The sequence below is a fragment of the Pan troglodytes genome, chromosome 10, assembly GCF_028858775.2.
Source record: "Pan troglodytes isolate AG18354 chromosome 10, NHGRI_mPanTro3-v2.0_pri, whole genome shotgun sequence".
NCBI classification, from domain to species: Eukaryota; Metazoa; Chordata; class Mammalia; order Primates; family Hominidae; genus Pan; species Pan troglodytes.
In genome coordinates, this window is record NC_072408.2 from 106,597,269 (window position 1) to 106,617,915 (window position 20,647).

Consider the following 20,647-nt stretch of genomic DNA (forward strand, 5'->3'; position numbering starts at 1 on the left):
TGGGGTGCTTATTCAAAGGAAATGAAACCAGTATCTTGGAGAGATATCTGCACCCTTCTGTTCATTGCAACATTCTTCAGAACAGCCAAGACATGAAAACAACTGAAGTATACACTGTCAGATGGATGGATAAATAAAATGCAATGTGTGTATACATTTATATACACACTACACAAACAATGGACTATTATTCAGCCTTAAAAAAGGAGATCCTGCCATTTGTAACAACATGGATGAACCTAGAGGATATTATGCTAAGTGAGATGAACCAGGTACAGAAAGACAAATACTGCATGATCTCACATGTGGAATCTAAAAAAGTCAAAGTCATAAAACAGAGAGTAGAATGGTGAATGCCAGGGGCTGGGGAGTGGAGGAGATGGGAAAGTGTTGATCAAAGGGTACAAAGGTTCAGTTATGGGGGATTAATAAATTCTGGAGATTTAAAATACAGCATGGTGACTATAGTTAATAATATTCTATTGTATACCTGAAACTTGCTAAGAGAGTTGATCTTAAGTGTTCTCTCCAAAATAAAAAATAAAAAATACTATGTGAGATGATGGCTATGTTAATTAGCTTGATTTTGGCAATTATTCCACAAAGTATATATCAAGTTGCACACTGTAAATATATACAATTTTTATTTGCCAAGTATATCTCAATAAAGCTGGGGAAAAACACATTTAAGAAAAAAACACATTTAAGAAATATATACTCCAGATAAACTTCATTACAGCAGGGATAGTTTTCTGCTTTGCTCACTACTGTATCTCAGGGCTGAGAAGCCCTAATCAGTAACAGGAGCTCTTATAAATGGATGAAATATAGAGTATAGGATATAACCTATTAGACTTGAAATTTTCACAACTGTACATACAAGTCTAGTATAGATTCCAGGGCTTTATAATTAGGTACTCACTTTTGGTCTTTTGGGAAGGAGACTCAACAGGAGATGAAATGTGTGTTTCTTGTGTTGCATCTTCCTGTACAGGCTCTTCGAGGACTGTAGATCTTCCCACGCCTTCTAAATACTCTGTGTGTATACATTTTTGAGATTACATATTTGAATTCGTTTATTTTAAAATCAATAAATTTTAAGTTTTACTTCTGGTGATCAGTTTTTCATTTATTTTTTCAAATCCTAAATATATCCTAAGTTTTCAAAAGAACTTCAAAAAACCAAACATATCAAAAGAACGCCATGATGAGCTATTTACTTAAAGTTGTAATTAAAAAAAGACACTGGATTATTTGGGAGAAACTCTTGAACCCCTTTCTTCTAAAACCTAAACTTAAAACATTCTTTCCTTAAAAATAAATTCACCTATTGAAGATACAATAAACTCCTTGGTCTCCTTATTTTCCATCTGAAGATTTTAAACTGTCTGAAAGATGCTTTGAATAGATTTAATCCCCAAAACAGGAATGTCAAATTCAGATGGATACCACAACCAGCCAGGTAACATAGACGAATGAAATGGAATAAGTTCATTTCAAAATGGTGCTGTAATCTTGTAACATAAGCATAATTTGCATATTAACTTTATTTCCACAAAGAAATAATGTTCATTACCATTATTCTTGAAGTAATGTCCTATACTCAGCCTATTTTTCATTTTTCTAGTTTTGATACAGATATAATATTAGGAATAGCAGCTTAAACTTAAATATTGCTTACTATGGACCCAGCATTGTTCTAAGTGTTTTGTATAAATTAACTCATGTAATCCTTACAAAACTATGACACATGCACTAAATTTTAAAGATTACAAGTAAAGGAGGAGTATTATTAACTTGTCCATGTTCATTCAGCTAATAGGTGGCAAAGCCAGATAAATATAAGACAAGAAAACATCTCACTTTTCTCTTAACCATAAAGAAAACAGCATCTGAATGTAGAAATAAATGTTAACCAATATTCAGCCTCACAGACCATGTTTAACCAGAGAACAAATGACCAATCTAAAGTTCATCCCTGAAATAAAACTTCTTTTAGAGAAACCAAAACTCCAGAGTTTGAGCTAAAATTCTAGGGGTTTTTTTTGTTTCTTTTTGGTTGTTTGTTTGTTTGTTTGAGATAGATTCTCGCTCTGTCGCCCAGGCTGGAGTGCAGTGGTGCAATCTTGACTCACTGCAACCTCCGCCTTCCAGGTTCAAATAATTCTCCTGCCTCAGCCCCCCAAACTAGCTGAGACTACAGATATGTGCCACCACACCCGGCTCATTTTTTTTTTGTATTTTTAGTAGAGACAGGGTTTCACCATGTTCGCCAGGCTGGTCTGGAACTCCTGACCTTGTAATCCGCCCACCTCAGCCTCCCAAAGTGCTGGGATTACAAGCGTGAGCCACCGCACCCTGCCAAATTCTAGATTTTTAAATGTTAACAGCTAATTCAATTTTTATGGAAACACAATGTGGGCTCAAAATATGTGATATAAACAAAGCATGTGTGCTATCTGCCAAAGCGTTCAGCCCACAAGTGGCTAGTTTGTAGCCTCTGTATAAAGATTAAATGAACAGATCCCTTTTCATACAGATCATTTGCTTATACTTCTTTATTCAAGAACCTTTTTCTTAAAATCTAATAAAGAAAATTTGTATTCTCATGCCAAACAAGTATGTCCTCATACCATTCAAATAATTTCTACCAGGGAAATCCAGGAATGCAAAGAACAGAGATGACGTGTTCACATTCTGAAATTTGCCAGTAATTAGAGAACTTCAAAGATGTACTGTATGTCCTATCACAAATTAACATACCTAATTAATCTTGACCATTTAGGAGAGCAAAGATAGTTACTCCCATGTAACAACATTTCATCTTAGATAAACCAATGCAGTATGTTTTTAAAAAGTCCATGATTATGTCACACCCCATTTTCTAGTGGGTGACATTTATTTTGCTTTTCCCAAAAGACATATTACACACATGCTTCAGTTTTGTTTGTTTGTTTGTTTGGTTTGGTTTGTTTGAGACGGAGTCTCGCTCTGTTGCTCAGGCTGGAGTGCAGTGGCGCGATCTCGGCTCACTGCAACCTCCGCCTTCTGGGTTCATGCCATTCTCGTGCCTCAGCCTCCCAAGTAGCTGGGACTACAGGCGCCCACCACCGCGCCCGGCTAAGTTTTTGTATTTTTAGTAGAGACGGGGTTTCACCGTGTTAGCCAGGATGGTCTAGATCTCCTGACCTCGTGATCCGCCCACCTCGGCCTCCCAAAGTGCTGGGATTACAGGCATGAGCCACCGTGCCCGGCCCATGCTTCAGTTTTTAAAAGTTCAGCGAGAGGCAGCCGGGCACGGTAGCTCACGCCTGTAATCCCAGCATTTTGGGAGGCCAAGGCGGGTGGCCCACAAAGTCAGGAGATCAAGACCATGCTGGCTAACATAGTGAAACCCCGTCTCTACTAAAAATACCAAAAAAATTAGTTGGGCATGGTGGCGGGTGCCTGTAGTCCCAGCTACTCGGGAGGCTGAGGCAGGAGAATGACGTGAACCTGGGAGGCGGAGCTTGCAGTGAGCCCAGAGGGCGCCACTGCACTCCAGCCTGGGTGACAGAGTGAGACTCCCTCTCAAAAAGAAAAAAAAAGTTCAGTGAGAGGCTGGGCGCTGTGGCTCATGCCTGTAATCCCAGCACTTTAAGAGGCCAAGGTGGCTGGATCACCTGCGTTCAGGAGTTGGAGACCAGACTGGCCAACATGGTAAAACCCCCTCTCTACTAAAAATACAAAAAGTAGCCAGACATGGCGGCAAGTGCCTATAATCCCAGCTACTTGGGAGACTGAGGCAGGAGAATCACTTGAACCCGGGAGGCGGAGGCTGCAGTGAGCCAAGATTGCACCACTGCACTCCAGCCTAGGCAATAAGAGCAAAACTCTTTCTCAAAAAAAAAAAAAAAAAAAATTCAGTGAGAGTCAAAAGTCCAACATGAAATACAAAGTGCATGGAGGGAGAAGACTAATAAAAAATAGTATGTGCCACTCTTATTTTTTAGCTTTTATTCAATTTAATTTTAATTTTAATGTATATAAAAGGCTATGACGGGATTTTTCTCTGATTCATCTCTGCATGCATTTGACTTGTAATTAACTTCTTTATTGATAAGAAAATTGTAGGGGCATGAACTTCCCTGAAATATTTTGGAAATAGAGAAGACAGCATAATGGCCACATATAGTGCATCTATTCCTTTTACTCCTCCTTGGCCTTTGTTGACTATTGTATCTACATGTTCCCTGCCTGACTTGGTTTTAATTCATTTATCTCCCTGCAAAACAATGCTGTTCTTCAGCTTCCCAACTGACACCTAATAAAACCTATCTCACCACCCTCCTCTATCATACTTGCAGCCAATCCATAACAAGTGTAGGAGATAATCACTGCTGAACAGGGTAGGAGCTAAAGGAGAGAAAAACATCTGGGGTTTTTAAGTAACATGCTACATGTCAGGCCTAATCACCAAACAGGAAGAGAAAGCATTTAAGTCTAATTTTGTTATAAAAGTTTTAGTTCAAGTGGAGAAGTATGCAAGCTGCAAATAACAAAAGTCGTACCTAGACAGTTGTCAAACTTTCAATAGAGCTAATGACTGCCACTAACAACAAATGCACTTAAATGACTTTTACCAAAAACTAAGGCTGGTAAGACTGAGTTATTTTATACCATTGGATTAGGAAGGAAATAATCTGTATTCTTTTGGCTAAATACAATTTTTGTTATTATTGATAATCTAGCATTTAGATACAAGCTCTGCCACTTAAGATACATGAATTTGAACAAATCAAATCTCTCAGAGCCTCAGTTTCCCTTATGTGCAAAAGTAAAATAATATCTGACTTATGTTACTTCATAGGGTCATAGAAACCAAAGTAGTAGCAAATCCCTGAAAATGCTGAAAGTATTATTCAAATGTGAGATAACACTTAATCATCACTACTTTATAGCCTTATTAACTTCCAGCTCATAACTACATATTTACTACATAAATATGAATTTTAAAAATATTTCTATTATCAAATGAGTAAATAAATACCTTAACTTCTTTAAAATACTTACTGAGTAGTTGAAAAACAAAAATAAAACATTAAAAGGTATTATTATTTAGTTTAAAAGTCTACCAGAAAAAAATAAAACTAGTAAGTTTGTTCAAAAGCAAACACTAACTCAAAATCCAAAAGAAAACTGTAACAGTTTTAATCTCATCTTAACTTTAAGGCAAACTCATCCATCATTCAATACTGTTTACCTTGTAAGAGTGTTGCAATCTGGAGAGATTTCTGAGATGGATGTTCTTTCAGAATGTCCAAGACAGTTCTACCTAAGCTATCCTTTATGTTGGCATCAATTCCTGAAAGAAAAAGAAAAACTCACTAGATATACACCACTGAAGTGTCCTCAAAAGATACTATCAGTATCTAACTGCTGTAATTTCAAACATATACAGACCAAGCATTGAAAGTGATTTTTAAAAAATTAAGTTCTACACACACACATACACACACACACGCACACACACACACACACTCACACAAGATTTTAGCAAGAAAGAAGGCAGGGGCCTGTTGCTACCAAAGATTAGGAACATTCTTGATCATCAATTAGCTCTTAAAGGGCACTGACCCAATGTTTAAGATTGTTTTTCAGGACCCTATGATATCTTTTTTTTTTTGAGACGGAGTCTCACTCTGTTGCCCAGGCTGGAGTGCAGTGGCGTGATCTCGGCTCACTGCAAGCTCCGCTTCCCAGGTTCACGCCATTCTCCTGCCTCAGCCTCCTGAGTAGCTGGGACTACAGGTGCCCACCACCATGCCCAACTAATTTTTTTTTTTTTTGTATTTTTAGTAGAGACGGGGTTTCACTGTGTTAGCAAGGATGGTCTCGATATCCTGACCTCATGATCTGCCCACCTTGGCCTCCCAAAGTGCTGGGATTACAGGCTTGAGCCACCACGCCCGGCTGACCCTATGATATCTTTGGGTTATAACTATTTAACTCAACAGCACACTATCACACTGAAAAATATTATTGATTTAGAATGTGAATTCCTAAAGTATAATGGTCATGTGATTTATATTCTCTGTATAATATGGTAAAAATATTTAGTAAATTATAATCATGTACCATGTAAGTAACATAAGAACAGTCTTAGAACACTTGAATATTCACAAAGTTGAAAAAGCATGATTATTTTGAACTGTTGTCCACAAAGAATTTATCCAAATACAAGGTCAAATACTCTATGATATTTATTTATGCAAGATTGTATTTGTCAGTCACACTAATCATCCACCTGACGAGCAAACTTACTGAAGTGTGTAACTAAAACACCTGTTATTATTTTAGTTGTGGAAATATATATTGTAAGAAAGAACTTATTTTAACACAGCAAATAGCTTTCACTGCCCTAAAAATATTATGAATTTTCCAAACACATAATTGCAAAAAAAAAAAAAAAAGCCAGTTTACAGGATCTGGTCCCAAATGTTAGTTCATTGTAAGATTATTAAATACATGTTTAAATTTGCATAGGAATGTGTAACCAGCACATATTAATATTTAGGTGGTTTCCTCAAATCATTTGTTATATCACCACACTGCATGACAAAGTTAAATATAAATGAAATTTTAACTTTGTTAAATTGTGTACAAATACAATCACAATACAATAGTCTGCCAATGTTTTTCATTTTTTTTTTTACAGAGGAAAATAAACACACTATAGTCCATAACATGAAAAATTTCCATCAGTTGTTTACAAGCATGAATTTGTACCCATGCCTTTTGATCTTTAAAACAAATCTGACCTTAATTCTAGCTCTATTTCATCTCAATCAGAATGTACGTATGAAAATAAATAAGCCAACTTTATTGTTCCTTCAAAGCACTCCCTTTAAAAGGTTCCCTTTAAAATAAGTTTCTGTAGCCTACTAACAATAGCTACTCAGTTAATGAACTAACTAGAAGGACAATTTACCTTAAAGAGAGGGAACTCAAATCTCTGTTTACCGTAGTTCACAATATAAAACACAGAAAAACTATTATGTTCTTCAATAAATCAAGCAATTGTGACAATTTCTCAAGGATCAATTCCTCTCTCTTACAGAAGGCAGAAATTTCCTTTTTCTTTTGGTAGTTCATCTCTAAAGTACTTAAGTGCATAAAATTGTAATAACAAAGAGGTTTGTACTTAAAACATCTATTGCATAAAAGAAGTTGCACATTGATATCAATGTTATCTAAATACTGAAACTCAGTTCTACATAATATGAATACATATCTGCATTTTAGAGTAAAGGCAAGAGAGTGATTTGTGAAGAAAACTGTGTCATTTTCCTTTGTCTATTCCCAAAATAGAAATGTTATCTGTCAGGATAAGCTCCATGCAGAATCACAATAGTTACCTGTTTCTAACAGAACTCGTACAACATCCACCTTTCCAAACAAAGCTGCTTCATGAAGTGCACTCCCCTTTTCTGTCTGGAAAAAAAAAAGTAAGAAAAAAGAAAGCACGGTTGCATTTGGAATGCTTACAGGTTGAAATAAAATGCTCACATTTTACATATTCATACATATTTGCTGTAATCTCAGCTCTCCCTAACAGAAAGGTAATGTGGAATAAAGAAGAGATTCTAAAAGCAAAATCCATCGGCTTGGGGATTGTAAAATACCTCTGCTTCTAAATAGAAATTTGGGCCAGGTGCAGCTGAGGCGGATGGATCACCTGAGGTCAGGAGTTCGAGACCAGCCTGGCCAACATGGCAAAACCCCGTCTCTACTAAAAATACAAAAATTAGCCACAGGTGGTGGTACATGCCTGTAATCCCAGCTACTCAGGAAGCTGAGGCAGGAGAATCGCTTGAACTTAGGAAGCAGAGGTTGCAGTGAGCCAAGATCATGCCACTGCACTCCAACCTGGGTGACAGAGTGGGACTCCATCTCAAAAATAAATAAATAAATAGCCATTTGACTTTCTTATGTGAGTATTTCACCTTCTCTTAGCTTTAGCTCTCCTTAAGTATAAAATAAGAGAAGTAATGCCCACCTCACAAGGCTTTTGTGACTATGCAAGAAGCTCATTTAATCAGCATGCATTTATTAAACACCAATTATAGGCCAAGAGTAGCTGAAGGATATTCTGAGGTATGGAAATATCATCCTGGCCCTCATATATTCACATTCTATTTGAAGAGACAGATGTATAAACACAGATGCTCCTTGACTTCCAATAGGGTTACCTCCTGATAAAGCCACCATAAACTGAGTATCCCTTAAATTGAAAATGCATTTAGGCTGGGTGCAGTGGCTCATGCCTGTAATCCCAGCACTTTGGGAGGCCAAGGCGGGTGGATTGCCTAAGGCCAGGAGTTCAGGACCAGTCTGACCAACATGGTGAAACCCCATCTCTACTAAAAATACAAAAAAATTAGCCAGGCGTGGTGGCATGCACCTGTAATCCCAGCTACTCAGGAGGCTGAGACAGGGGAATTGCTTGAACCAGAAAGGTGGAGGTTGCAGTGAGCCGAGATCGCACCACTGCACTCCAGCCTGGGTGACAGAGTGAGAATCCATCGCAAAAAAAAAAAAAAAAAAGAAAAAGAAAAGAAAATGCATTTAAACACAGGTAACCTTCCACCAAACATCATAGCCTAGACTAGCCTACTTTAAATATGCTCAGAACACTTACATTAACCTAGAGTTGGGCAAAATCATGTAACACAAAGCCTATTTTATGATAAAGCATTGACTATCTCATATACTGCATATCGCTAGCCTGGGAAAAGATCAAGATTCAAAATTTGAAGCATATCAAAAATGCGACAGTTTCACACCATTTTAAAGTCGAGAAATTGTTAAATTAAATCATTGTAAGTTGGGGGCTGTCTGTAAATATTTATGATAAATGAAATCTAAACAATTTAATGTAGCCATAAAAAAGAATAAAATCCTGTCATTCACAGCAACATGGATGAGCCTGGAGAATATTATGTTAAGTGAAATAAGTCAGGCACAGAAAGATAAATACCACATGTTCTCACATATGTGTGAGCTAAAAAAGTTGGACCCATAGAAGTAGAGAGTAACATTATGGTTATGAGAGGCTGGGCAGGGGAGCAGGGAGAGGAGGATAGGGAGAGGTTGGTGATTGACTACAAAATTACAGCTATATAGGAGGAAGAAGTTCTAGTATTCTTTAGTAGGGTGATGACAGTTAACAATAATTGATTATATATTTTCAAATACTGGAAGAGAGGATTTTTTAATGTTCCCAACACAAATAAATGGCAAATGTTTAAAGTGATAGATATGCTAATTACCCTATCATTATATACTATATTTCATGTATCGAAATATCACTCTGTACCCCTAAATATGTACAATTATGACATGCAATTAAAAATAAAATTAAATTTAAAAGCCAAAAAAAATTTAATGTGGCTTAAGAAACCCAGATGATATTTTCTCCCTGCTTTCCTCTCCGTCCCATCCTTTGCCCATCACAACCCTCTTCCAAACCTCATACCCTATGCTCCAGGCATACTGAACTCTATTTTTTTTTTTTTTTTTTTTGAGACGGAGTCTCACTCTGTGGCCCAGGCTGGAGTGCAGTGGCACGATCTCAGCTCACTGCAAGCTCCGCCTCCAGGGTTCACACCATTCTCCTGTCTCAGCCTCCCGAGAAGCTGGGACTACAGGCTCCTGCCACCACGCCCAGCTAATTTTTTTGTATTTTTAGTAGAGACGGGGTTTCACCATGTTAGCCAGGATGGTCTCGATCTCCTGACCTCATGATCCACCCATCTTGGCCTCCCAAAGTGCTGGGATTACAGGCGTGAGCCACCGCGCCTGGCCCCTGAACACTTTCATAATCATTTCATATTGCTTTCTTCCACAGGGGGTCTCCAAGGCTGGTCTCTCTGCCTGGCAGGATCTAACTCCTAGCACTCTTAATCTAGCCATCTAGATATACTTACCACTAGTTAATTTTCAGCATGAATAAGAACCACGTGGAGAAACTGTCTTAAAAACATATTTCTGGGCCCCATCCCCAGAGTTTCTGATTCAGTCGCCTGAGATTAGGCCATAGAATTTCCATTTCTAACAAATTCCCCTGTGATTCTGTAGGTCTAAAGAGTATGCTTTAAGAACCATGAACATGTACGATATCTCGAATCTTAGCTTAAAATAATTGCATTTATAAAGACATCCCTGACCCCTGAAGTTTAGTGTTTTTCCTGGATGTTCCACATCAATCTATATTTTCCTTATCACAGCACTCATATACCACATTATAATTTTATGTAATTGTCTAGTTCCCATAATAAACTGTTAAGTTCAGCAGAAATGTAGGCCACATCTATTTTTTCACCATTGTATCCCCAATGCCTAGCAAAGTACTTTGAAAATATAGATGTTTAGGAATTCTTCTGAGGGCAAAAAGTGGAGGGAGGGAAGAACACAGGATGAAAAACTAGGACAATTTGTGAGTAGTGCAGGATAAGATTGATTCTGCCTTGAGGAAGCTCAAGGAAGATTCCAAAGATGATGCTTTTTGAGCTACACGAATGTTAGTTGTCTCTTTTTTTTTTTTCATTCTTTTTCTTCTTCTCTCAAGAATCTAACAAGTATCAGTAGGTCGTGTGTGTGTGTGTGTGTGTGTGTGTCTGTGTGTCTGTGTGTGTTTTCAATTGAATAGTGTCAAGGTAGCAATTTTGTTGCCCTATACTAAATGTGATCTCTAAAGTGGGATTCTAATCTCAACCTGAAATAGAAATATCACTATAAAATAACATACGATGTAAAAACTCTTTTTTTTTTCTGTTTTTCTTTTTTGAGATGGAGTCTTGCTCTCTCGCCCAGGCTGGAGTGCTGTGGCATGATCTCAGCTCACTGCAACCTCCGTCTCCCAGGTGCAAGCGATTCTCCTGCCTCAGCTTCCCAAGTAGCTGAGATTAAGGCATGCACCACCACGCCCAGCTAATTTTTGTATGTTTAGTAGAGAGGGGGGTTTCACCATGTTGACCAGGCTGGTCTTGAACTCCTGACCTCAAATGATCCACCCACGTCAGCCTCCCAAAGTGCTGGAATCACAGGCATGAGCCACTACGCCTGGCCAAAACTCTTTAATAAAAGTCTATTATATAATTAACCCAATCTAAAGTAGATGAGTACATTATTAAGCAGGCTTGAGGAACACTGAATATCAATGTGATCTGACTGTATCTTCAAGATGGAATGATTGAAATGCCCTTGAATTATAATCTGACTGGCATGATATGTAGATACTGAAAAAAATGGAAACAAAAAAATAATTTGTAAATATACAGCAGAGTTTTGAAGGAAATGAGAAACTGGAAACTGATTCGGCTCTTAAGAAAATATTTCAATGTGGGGCATGAACATTTTATTTTTTCCCTTCCTTAAAAATATTTCTTGAAATAATCTAATTTTGCTCATTCTCATGCTGTTTTTCAACCAGATTTCTGATTACTAATTTGATTCCCTTAGACTTTTCACAAAATTTTGGACTTGATTTCGGAAAAATCCTTTCTGATATAGCATACTTCAGTTCATTCTGAAAACAAACCAAAGAATATTTTAATTCAGGATTGCGAGGGGAAAGAAATAGAATTCCCCACAGCCTTAGGGAAAGGGGAGGACAGAAAGTATGAACCCCAGGGGGTTAGCTTTGGAACAGGTATTTGTTCCAGGGAGTCTGTCAACCAATGCTAGACTAGTGCCTGGACTTTAACCAGCCACTCAAGGTACGAGTGGCAGTGGGGCAGAAGACAGTCTGAAGTCTAAGCAAGCTGAAAGCTTAAATGAGGGACCCCTGCAAAACTCTAAAACTTCTAAAGAACATCCTCAGTGAAAATTAAAACAACAACAACAACACATTGCACAGAAGGGGAAAGGATGTCTAACTAGGTCTTAGTTGTAGATAGAGTGAAAAAAGTAAATCCCCCTAAGAATGCCTAACCACAATTCTACACTCACATGGTAAGTTTAAGGCAAAATTGTACAATCTCTATGAACTCCAGATCCTCATCCAAAATGTAGAATAAAGTGGTCCTGGGTTTCTAGTAATACAGGCAGATACAAATGCTTAGAAAAAAGCAGATATAAATCCCCTCTGTAAAAGTACACTTTCAACTCAGGCCTCCAAATATTCCAGCAGATGAAGCTCTAAGAAATACAAATTCAAAATTATAAATTACTGAATGTGAAAGGAAGCATCCCACCATGAACAAGGATTAGTAAATAAAAATACAAAAGAATAAAACTCACAAAAATTTCACATATTGAAATGGTCAGGTATAGAATATAATACATATGTGATCAATAAGATGAAAGAACTAGAACAAAAGAATAATTATCAAAATTGACCAGATGTGAAAATGAATCAAATAGCATTCTAGAAATAGAAAATATAATATTTAAAATCAATGGCTTAATAACATATAAATAGCTATTGAAGGGGTATTAAACTGGATGATAGATTTTTTTAAGTACATAATTGATAGGGTTTGGCTATGTCCCCACCCAAATCTCATCTTGAATTTTAGTTCCCATAATCTTCATGTGTCATGGGAGAGACCGGCTGGGAGGTAATTTACTCATGGGGGCAATTACCCTCATGCTGTTCTCATGATAGTGAGTTCTCACAAGATCTAATGGTTTTATAAGGAGCTTTTCCTCCTTTGGCTCGGCACTTCCTCTTGCCTGCCACCATGTAAGATGTGACTTTGCTCCTCCTTCACCTTCCACCATGATTGTGAAGCCTCTCCAGCCATGTGAAATTATAAGTCAATTAAACCTCTTTCCTTTATAAATTACAACCTCAGGTATGTCTTTATTAGGAGACATACTAATAGGAGACTTAATTAGGAGAACAGACTAATACAATAATGCAATAAAAAGAATAAGAGATGAAGGACAGAGCAAAATTGCAGAATATAAGCCTACACCATTTGTCTTCCCCACTGGAACACCGAATATTAACAACTATCTGCACACAGAAGAGCACTGTCACAAGAACCAAAAATCAAGTGAACAATCACAGTATCTGGTTTTAACTTCCTACTGCTGAAATAGACACTGAGGAGGGTGGAAGAGAAAGTCTTGAATCACGGGCGCTGCCCCTCTCCCATTCCATGGGAGTGGCCATGCTGTGCAGATAGAAAATCTGTGTATTTTAGGAAGGGAGAAAGCAGTGACTGAGGAACTTTACATTGAACTCAGTGCTGCTTTGCCAGAGTGGACAATAAAGCTGTGTGGGGTTCCGCCAGTGCCCACACATTGACGGGACATTTGGACCAGCCCAGCCAGAAGGGAATCACCCATGGAATGTGAGTCTCTCAACAAGCCTCACCACTGCACTGCAGGCTGAAGTGCTCTGGGATCCTCAGTAAACTTGAAAGGCAGTCTAGGACACAAGGACTGCAATTCCTAGGCAAATCCTAGTGCTAGGCTAGGCTTAGAGCCAGTAGACAACATTGGCACATGACCTAGGGAGACAGCAGCAGATATGGCTAAGGAAGTGCCTATGCCATTCCTCCACCAACCTCAGGCAGTGCAAGTGCAATTCACAACAACAAAAGTAACTTTTCCCTTCTATTTAAGGAGAGGAGAGTGAAGAGTAAAGAGGACTTTGTCTTGCATCTTAGATGTCAGCTCAGCCATAGTAGGACAGGGCACTGGGCAGAGTTGTGAAGCCCTAAATCCTGGACATTTCTAGATGTACCTTGGGCCAAAAGGGAACCCACTGCCTTGAAGGAAAGAACCCAGTCCTGGCAGGATTCATCACCTGCTGACTAAAGAGCTCTTGGAGCCTAAATAAGCAGCAGCAATAACTGGGAGTACACCATGGGCCTTGTTGTCTGAGAAATGCTGGCTTCAAGGGTCATCCAGCACAGTCCCAGCTGTGGTGGCTACGGTGAACAACTTCTTCTGTTTGAAAACAGCAGACGGAAAAGTAAAGGGGCCTTTGCCTTGCACCTAAGGTATCACTTCGGCCACAGTAGGAAAAAACAAGCAGGCACACGGGGTCTCTGCGTTCAGGCCTAGGCTCTTGGACAACATTTCTGAATCTGTCCTGGACCAGAGGGGAGCCTACTGCCCTATAGGGTGAGTCTGAGGCCTGGCAGGACTCACCATAAGCTGACAAAAGAGCCCTTGGGCTTTAAGTAAACATTGGCAGTGACCTAGAAGAACCCTCGTGGACCAGAAGTGGTGGTGGCCACAGGGAGAGGCTCCTCTGCCTGTGGAAAAGGGAAGAAAGAGTAAGAAGGACTTTGTAATGAAATGTGAGTGCCAACTTAGCTGCAGTAAATTAGAACATCAGGTAAACTGCTAAGGTTTTTGACTCTAATCCTTGGCTTCCAGACAGCTACTCTGGACATGCCCGGGGTCTGGGGGAACTCACTGCCCTGAAGATTAGGATACAGTGCTGAGCTGGCTTCAGGTCTGACCCAACACAATCCCAGTGGTGGTTTCCAAAGGGGTGTTTGCATCACCACATCCCCAGGTACGGGTGGCTCAGCACAGAAAGACAGACTGTTTCTTTGAGAGAAAGGAGAAAGAAGAGTCTCTGCCTAGTAATACATAGAATTCTTCCACATCTTATCCAAGACCACCAAGGCAATACCTCTATGAGTCTGCAAAAACCACAGTGTTAGTGGGTTTGGGGCCCAAGTCCCTTCAAATGCCTGGAAAGTCTTCCTAAGAAGGACAGATACAAACAGGTCCAGACTGTGAAGACTACAGTCAATATCTAACTCTTCAATGCCCAAACATCAAGACCATCCAAGAAAACATGACCTCACCAAATGAATTACATAAGGCACCAGGGACAAGTCCTGGAAAAAAAATAGATATATGATCTTTCAGACAGAGAATTTAAAATAGCTGTTTTGAGGAAACTCAAAGAAATTCAAGATAACACAGAGAAGGAATTCAGAATTCTATCAGATAAATTTAACAAAGAGATTGAAACAATTAAAAAGAATCAAGCAAAAGTTCTAGAGTTGAAAATTGCAATTGATGTAATGAAGAATGCATTAGAGTCTCTTAAGAGCAGAATTAGTCAAGAAGAAAAAATTAACGAGCTTGAAGACAGGTATTCGAAAACACACTGAGAGTCTACAGCCATACCGCCCCAAACGCACCCAATCTCGTCTGAAAACACACTGAGAAGACAAAATAAAAAAAGAATAAAAAGCAATGAAACCTGCTTTCAAGATCTAGACAACAGTCTCAAGAGGGCAAATCTAAAAGTTACTGGCCTTAAAGAGGAGGTTGAGAAATAGTTAGGGGTAGAAGGTTTATTCAAAGGGATAATATTGGAGAACTTCCCAAACCCAGAGAAAGATATTAACATTCAAAGACAGGAAGGTTATAGAGCACCAAGTAGATGTAACCCAAAGAAGGCTACTTCAAGGCATTTAAGAATCAAACTCCCAAAGGTCAAAGATAAATAAATAATCCTAAAAGCAGTAAGAGAAAATAAACAAATAACATACAATGGAGCTCCAATATATCTGGCAGCAGACTTTTCAATGGAAATCTTACAGGTCCGGAGAGAGTGGCATGATATATTTAAAGTGCTGAAGGAAGAAAACTTTTACCCTAAAATGGTATATCTGGCAAAAATATCCTTCAAGCATGAAAGAGAAATAAAGACCTTCCCATACGAGCAAAATCTGAGGGATTTCATCAACACCAGGCCTGTCTTGCAAGAAATGCTAAAGGGAGTTCTTCAATCTGAAACAAAAGGACATTAATAAGCAATAAGAAATCATTTGAAGGTGCAAAACTCACTGGTAATAGCCCACAGAAAATCCAGAATAACACTGTAATTACGGTGTGAAAACTACTTTTATCTTAAGTAGAAACATTAAACAATGAACCAAAAAATAATGACTACAATGAATTTTCAAGACACAGAGAATGAAATAAGACATAAAGAGAAACAACAAAAAGTTAAAAAGTTAGGTGACAAAGTTAAACTGTATAGTTTTTATTAGTTTTCTTTTTGTGTGTTTGTTTGTTTATGCAATCAGTGTCATCATCAGTTTAAAGTAATGGATTATAAGGTAGTATTTGCAAGCCTCATGGTAGCTTCAAATAAAAAAACATACAATGGGTATGCAAAAAAATTAAAAAGCGTGAAATTAAAGCCTACTGCCAGAGAAAATCACCTTCACTAAAAGGAAGACAGGAAGAAAGGAAAAAAGGAAGAGCAGACCGCCAAAAAAAGAGAGCGAGAGAAAAAAATAACAAAATGACAGGAGTAAGTCCTTACTTATCAACAATAACATTAAATGTATATGGAGTAAACTCTCCAATCAAAAGACATAGAGTGGCTGAATAGATAAAAAACAAAACCCAATGATCTGATGCCTACAGGAAGCACATGTTACCTATAACGACACACACAGATTAAAAATAAGTGGATGTAAAAAGATATTCCATGTCAACAGAAACCAAAAAACCACAAGAGTAGCTATACTTATATTAGGCAAAATAGGTTTTAAGATAAAAATTGTAGGAAAAGACAAAGAAGGTCATTATATAATGACAAAGGGGTCAATTCAGCAAGAGGATATTACAATTGTAAATATATATGCACCAAACACTGGAGTACCCAGATATATAAAGCAAATATTATTAGTGCTAAAGGGAAAGATAGACCTAAATACAATAATAGCTGGAGACTTCAACTCCCCACTTTCAGCATTGGATAGATCTTCCAGACAGAAAATCAACAGATAAACATTGGTCTTAATCTGCACTTTAGAAAAAATGGAACATTTTATCTGATGGCTGCAAAATACATATTCTTCTCCTCAGCACATGGATCATTCTCAAGGACAGACCACATGTTAGGTCACAAAACGAATTTTTAAACATTTTTTAAAAATGAAAAAATATCAAGCATCATCCCTGACCACAATGGAATAAAACTAGAAATCAATAACAAGAGAAATTTTGGAAACTATACAAACAGACAAAAATTAAACAATATGCTCCTGAATAAGTGGGTCAATGAAGAAATTAGAAAGAAAATTTAAAAATTCCTTGAAATAAGTTCATGGAAACACAGCATACCAAAACCTATGGGACACAGCAAAAGCAGTACTAAGAAGAAACTTTATAGCCATCAGTGCCTACATCAAAAAGGAAGAAAAACTTAAAATAAATAATCTAATGATGCATCTTAAAGAATTTAAAAAGCAAGAGCAAGCTGAATGCAAAATTAAGAGAAGAAAAGAAATAATAAGGATCAGAGCAGACATAAATGAATTTGAAATGATTAAAAAAAGACAACAGATCAACAAAACAAGAAGTTGTTGTTTTAAAAAGAAAAACACAATTGACAAACCTTTAGCCAGACTAACACAAGAGAGAAGACCCAAATAAATGAAATCAGAAATGAAAAAGGAGACATTACAACTAATATCACAGAAATTCAAAGGATCATGAGTGGCTGATATGAACAACTACATACCAATAAATGGAAAAATCTAGAAGAAATGGATAAATTCCTACATACATACAATCTACTAAAATTGAACCATTAACAATTCCGAAGCCCAAACAGACGAATAACAAGTAACAAGATCGAAGCCATAATAAAAAGTCTCCCAGTAAAGAAAAGTGCAGGACCGATGACTTTGCTGATGAATTCTACCAAACATTTAAAAAACTAATACCAATCCTATTCAAACTGTTCTGAAAAATAGGGGAAGATGGAATACTTACAAACCCATTCTACAAGGCCAGTATTAATCTGATACTAAACCCCAAGACACACCAAAAAAAGAAAACTATAGGCCAATATCTCTGATTACTATTGATGTAAAAATCCTCAACAAAACTCCAACAAACCAAATTCAACAACAAAGTAGGATTTATCCCTGTGATGCAAGGATGGTTCAACATATGCAAATCAATCAATGTGATACCCTGTATCAACAGAATGAAGGACAAAAAACATTATCATTTCGACTAATGCTGAAAACATATTTGATGCAGTCCAACATCCCTTCCTGTTTTAAAAAAAAATAGTCAAAACACCTCAATGTAATAAAATCCATATATGACAGACTCACGACTAGTATCATACTGAATGGGGGAAAACTGAAAGCCTTTCCTCTAAGACCTGGAATACAACAAGAATACCCACTTTCACCACTGTTACTCAAAATAGAACTGGAAGTCCTAGCTAGAGCAATTAAGAGAAAGACATAAAGGGCATCCAAATTGGAAAGGAAGAAGTCAAATTATCCTTGTTTGCAGATAATACAATCTTATATTTGGAAAAACCTAAAGACTCCACTGAAAAACTATTAGAACTGATAAACAAATGTAGCAACGTTGCAGGATACAAAATCAACATACAAAAATCAGCAGCATTTCTATATGCCAACAGTAAACAATGTGAAAAAGAAAATTTTAAAAATCCCATTTACAGTAGCCACACATAAAACTAAATACCTAGGAATTAACCAAACAAGTGAAAAATCTCTACAATGAAAACTGTAAAATACTGATGAAAGAAATTGAAGATGACACCAAAAATGGAAAGATACTCCATGCTCATGAATTGGAAGAATCAATATTGTTAAAATGTCCATACTAACCAAAGCAATCTACAGATTCAATGCAATACCTATCAACATACCAATGACATTTTTCACAGAAATGGAAAACCAATCCCAAAATTTATACAGAATCACCAAATACCCAGAATAGCCAAAGCAAACCTGAGCAAAAAGAATAAAACTGAAGGAATAACATTACCTGACTTCAAATTATACTACAAATCAGAATGGTACTGGCATAAAATCAGACACATAGACCAATGGAACAAAATAGAAAACCTAGAAACAAATCTACACACCTACAGTGAACTCATTTTTGACAAAACAGCCAAGAACATACACTGGTGAAAAGACAGTCTTCAATAAATGGTGCTGGTAAAACTAAATATCCATATGCAGAACAATGAAACTAGACTCCTATCTCTCACAATATAAAAAAATCAAATCAAAATGGATTAAACATTTGAATCTAAGGCTTCAAACTCTGAAACTGCTACCAAAAAACTTTGAGAAAAATCTCCAGGATATTGGTCTCGGCAAAGATTTCTTGAGTAATACCCCACAAGTACAAACAACCAAAGCAAAAATGGACAAATGGGATCATATCAAGTTAAAAAGCTTCTGCACAGCAAAAGAAACAATCAACAAAGTGAAGAGACAACCCACGGAAAAGGAGAAAATATCTGCAAACTACTCATCTGACAAGAGATTAATAACCAGAATATATAAGGAACAAAAAAACTTTACAGGAAAACATCTAATAATCCAATTAAAATATTGGCAAAACATTTGAATAGACATTTCTCAAAAGAAGACACACAAATGGCAAACAGGTATATGAAAAGGTGTTCAGTATCATTGATCATCGGAGAAATGCAAATCAAAACTGCAATGAAATGTCACCTCACCCCAGTTAAAATGGCTTTTATCCAAATGTCAAGCAATAACAAATGCTGGTGAGGATGTGAAAACAAGGGAATCCTATATACTGTAGGTGGGAATGTGAACTAGTACAACCACTATGAAGAACAGTTTGGAGGTTCCTCAAGAAACTAAAAATAGAGCTACCAAATGATCCAGCAATCCCACTGCTGGATATCTACCCCAAAGAAAGGAAATCAGTATTTTGAAGAGATACTTACAATCTCATGTTTGTTGTGGCACTGTTCACAATAGCCAAGATTTGGAAGCAACCTAAGTGTCCATCAACAGATGAAAGGATAAAGAAAATGTGGTACACACACACACACACACACACACACACACACACACACACACACACACATTTTCTTGGAGTACTATACAGCCACAAAAAAAGAATAAGATTCTGTCATTTGCAACAACATGGATGGAACTGGAGATCATTATATTAAGTGAAATAAGCCAGGCTCAGAAAGACAGACATCACATGTTCTCAGTTATTTGTGAGATCTAAAAATCAAAACAATTGAACTCACAGAGATAAAGAAGGGTGGTTACCAGAGGCTGGGAAGGGTAGTGGGGGCACAGGGGTTAGAGGGAGGTGGGGATGGTTAAAGCGTACAAACAATAGAAAGAATGAATAAGACCTAGTATTTGATAGCACAACAGGGGCACTATAATCAATAATAATTCAATTGTACATTTAAAAATAAATAATTGTAACACAAAAGATAAATGCTTGAGGGGATGGATACTCAATTTTCCATGATGTGATTATTGTACACTGCATACATGTACCAAAATATCTCATGAACCCATAAATATATATACCTACTATGTACCCACAAAAATTTTACATTTAAAATTTTGTAAATGATTACAGAAACAAATAAGCAAAGAAGGTAAAAAAGAAATAAGAGATGGAAAATATGAAAGATAGAATAAAATAAGAGGATTCAACATATGTCTAATCAATTTTACAGGAAGAAGATAGAGGTAAATAATAGTCAGTGGCTAAGAACTTTACATAATTGATAAGACACTAAGTTCCAGGACCAGCAAGCAAGATAAATGAAAAGAATACATCCTGGACATATCACAGTAAAACTACAAAACTACTAAGATAA

General features: G+C 37.2%; 1 protein-coding gene across 15 annotated transcripts in view; it reads right to left on the reverse strand.

Moving 5' to 3' along the window:
* The window catches only part of ANKS1B (ankyrin repeat and sterile alpha motif domain containing 1B), a 1,252,139-nt gene that overhangs the window by 1,036,975 nt on the left and 194,517 nt on the right, over positions 1–20,647 (reverse strand). For all 15 annotated transcript variants that reach the window (XM_001150610.7, XM_009426057.4, XM_009426061.4 and 12 more), the window contains exons 5-7: positions 7,398–7,473; positions 5,243–5,344; positions 923–1,036 (exon numbers count right to left, since the gene is read on the reverse strand). In XM_001150610.7, the coding sequence (XP_001150610.1) occupies positions 923–1,036; positions 5,243–5,344; positions 7,398–7,473 (292 nt within the window). The remainder of the gene's footprint in view (positions 1–922; positions 1,037–5,242; positions 5,345–7,397; positions 7,474–20,647) is intronic.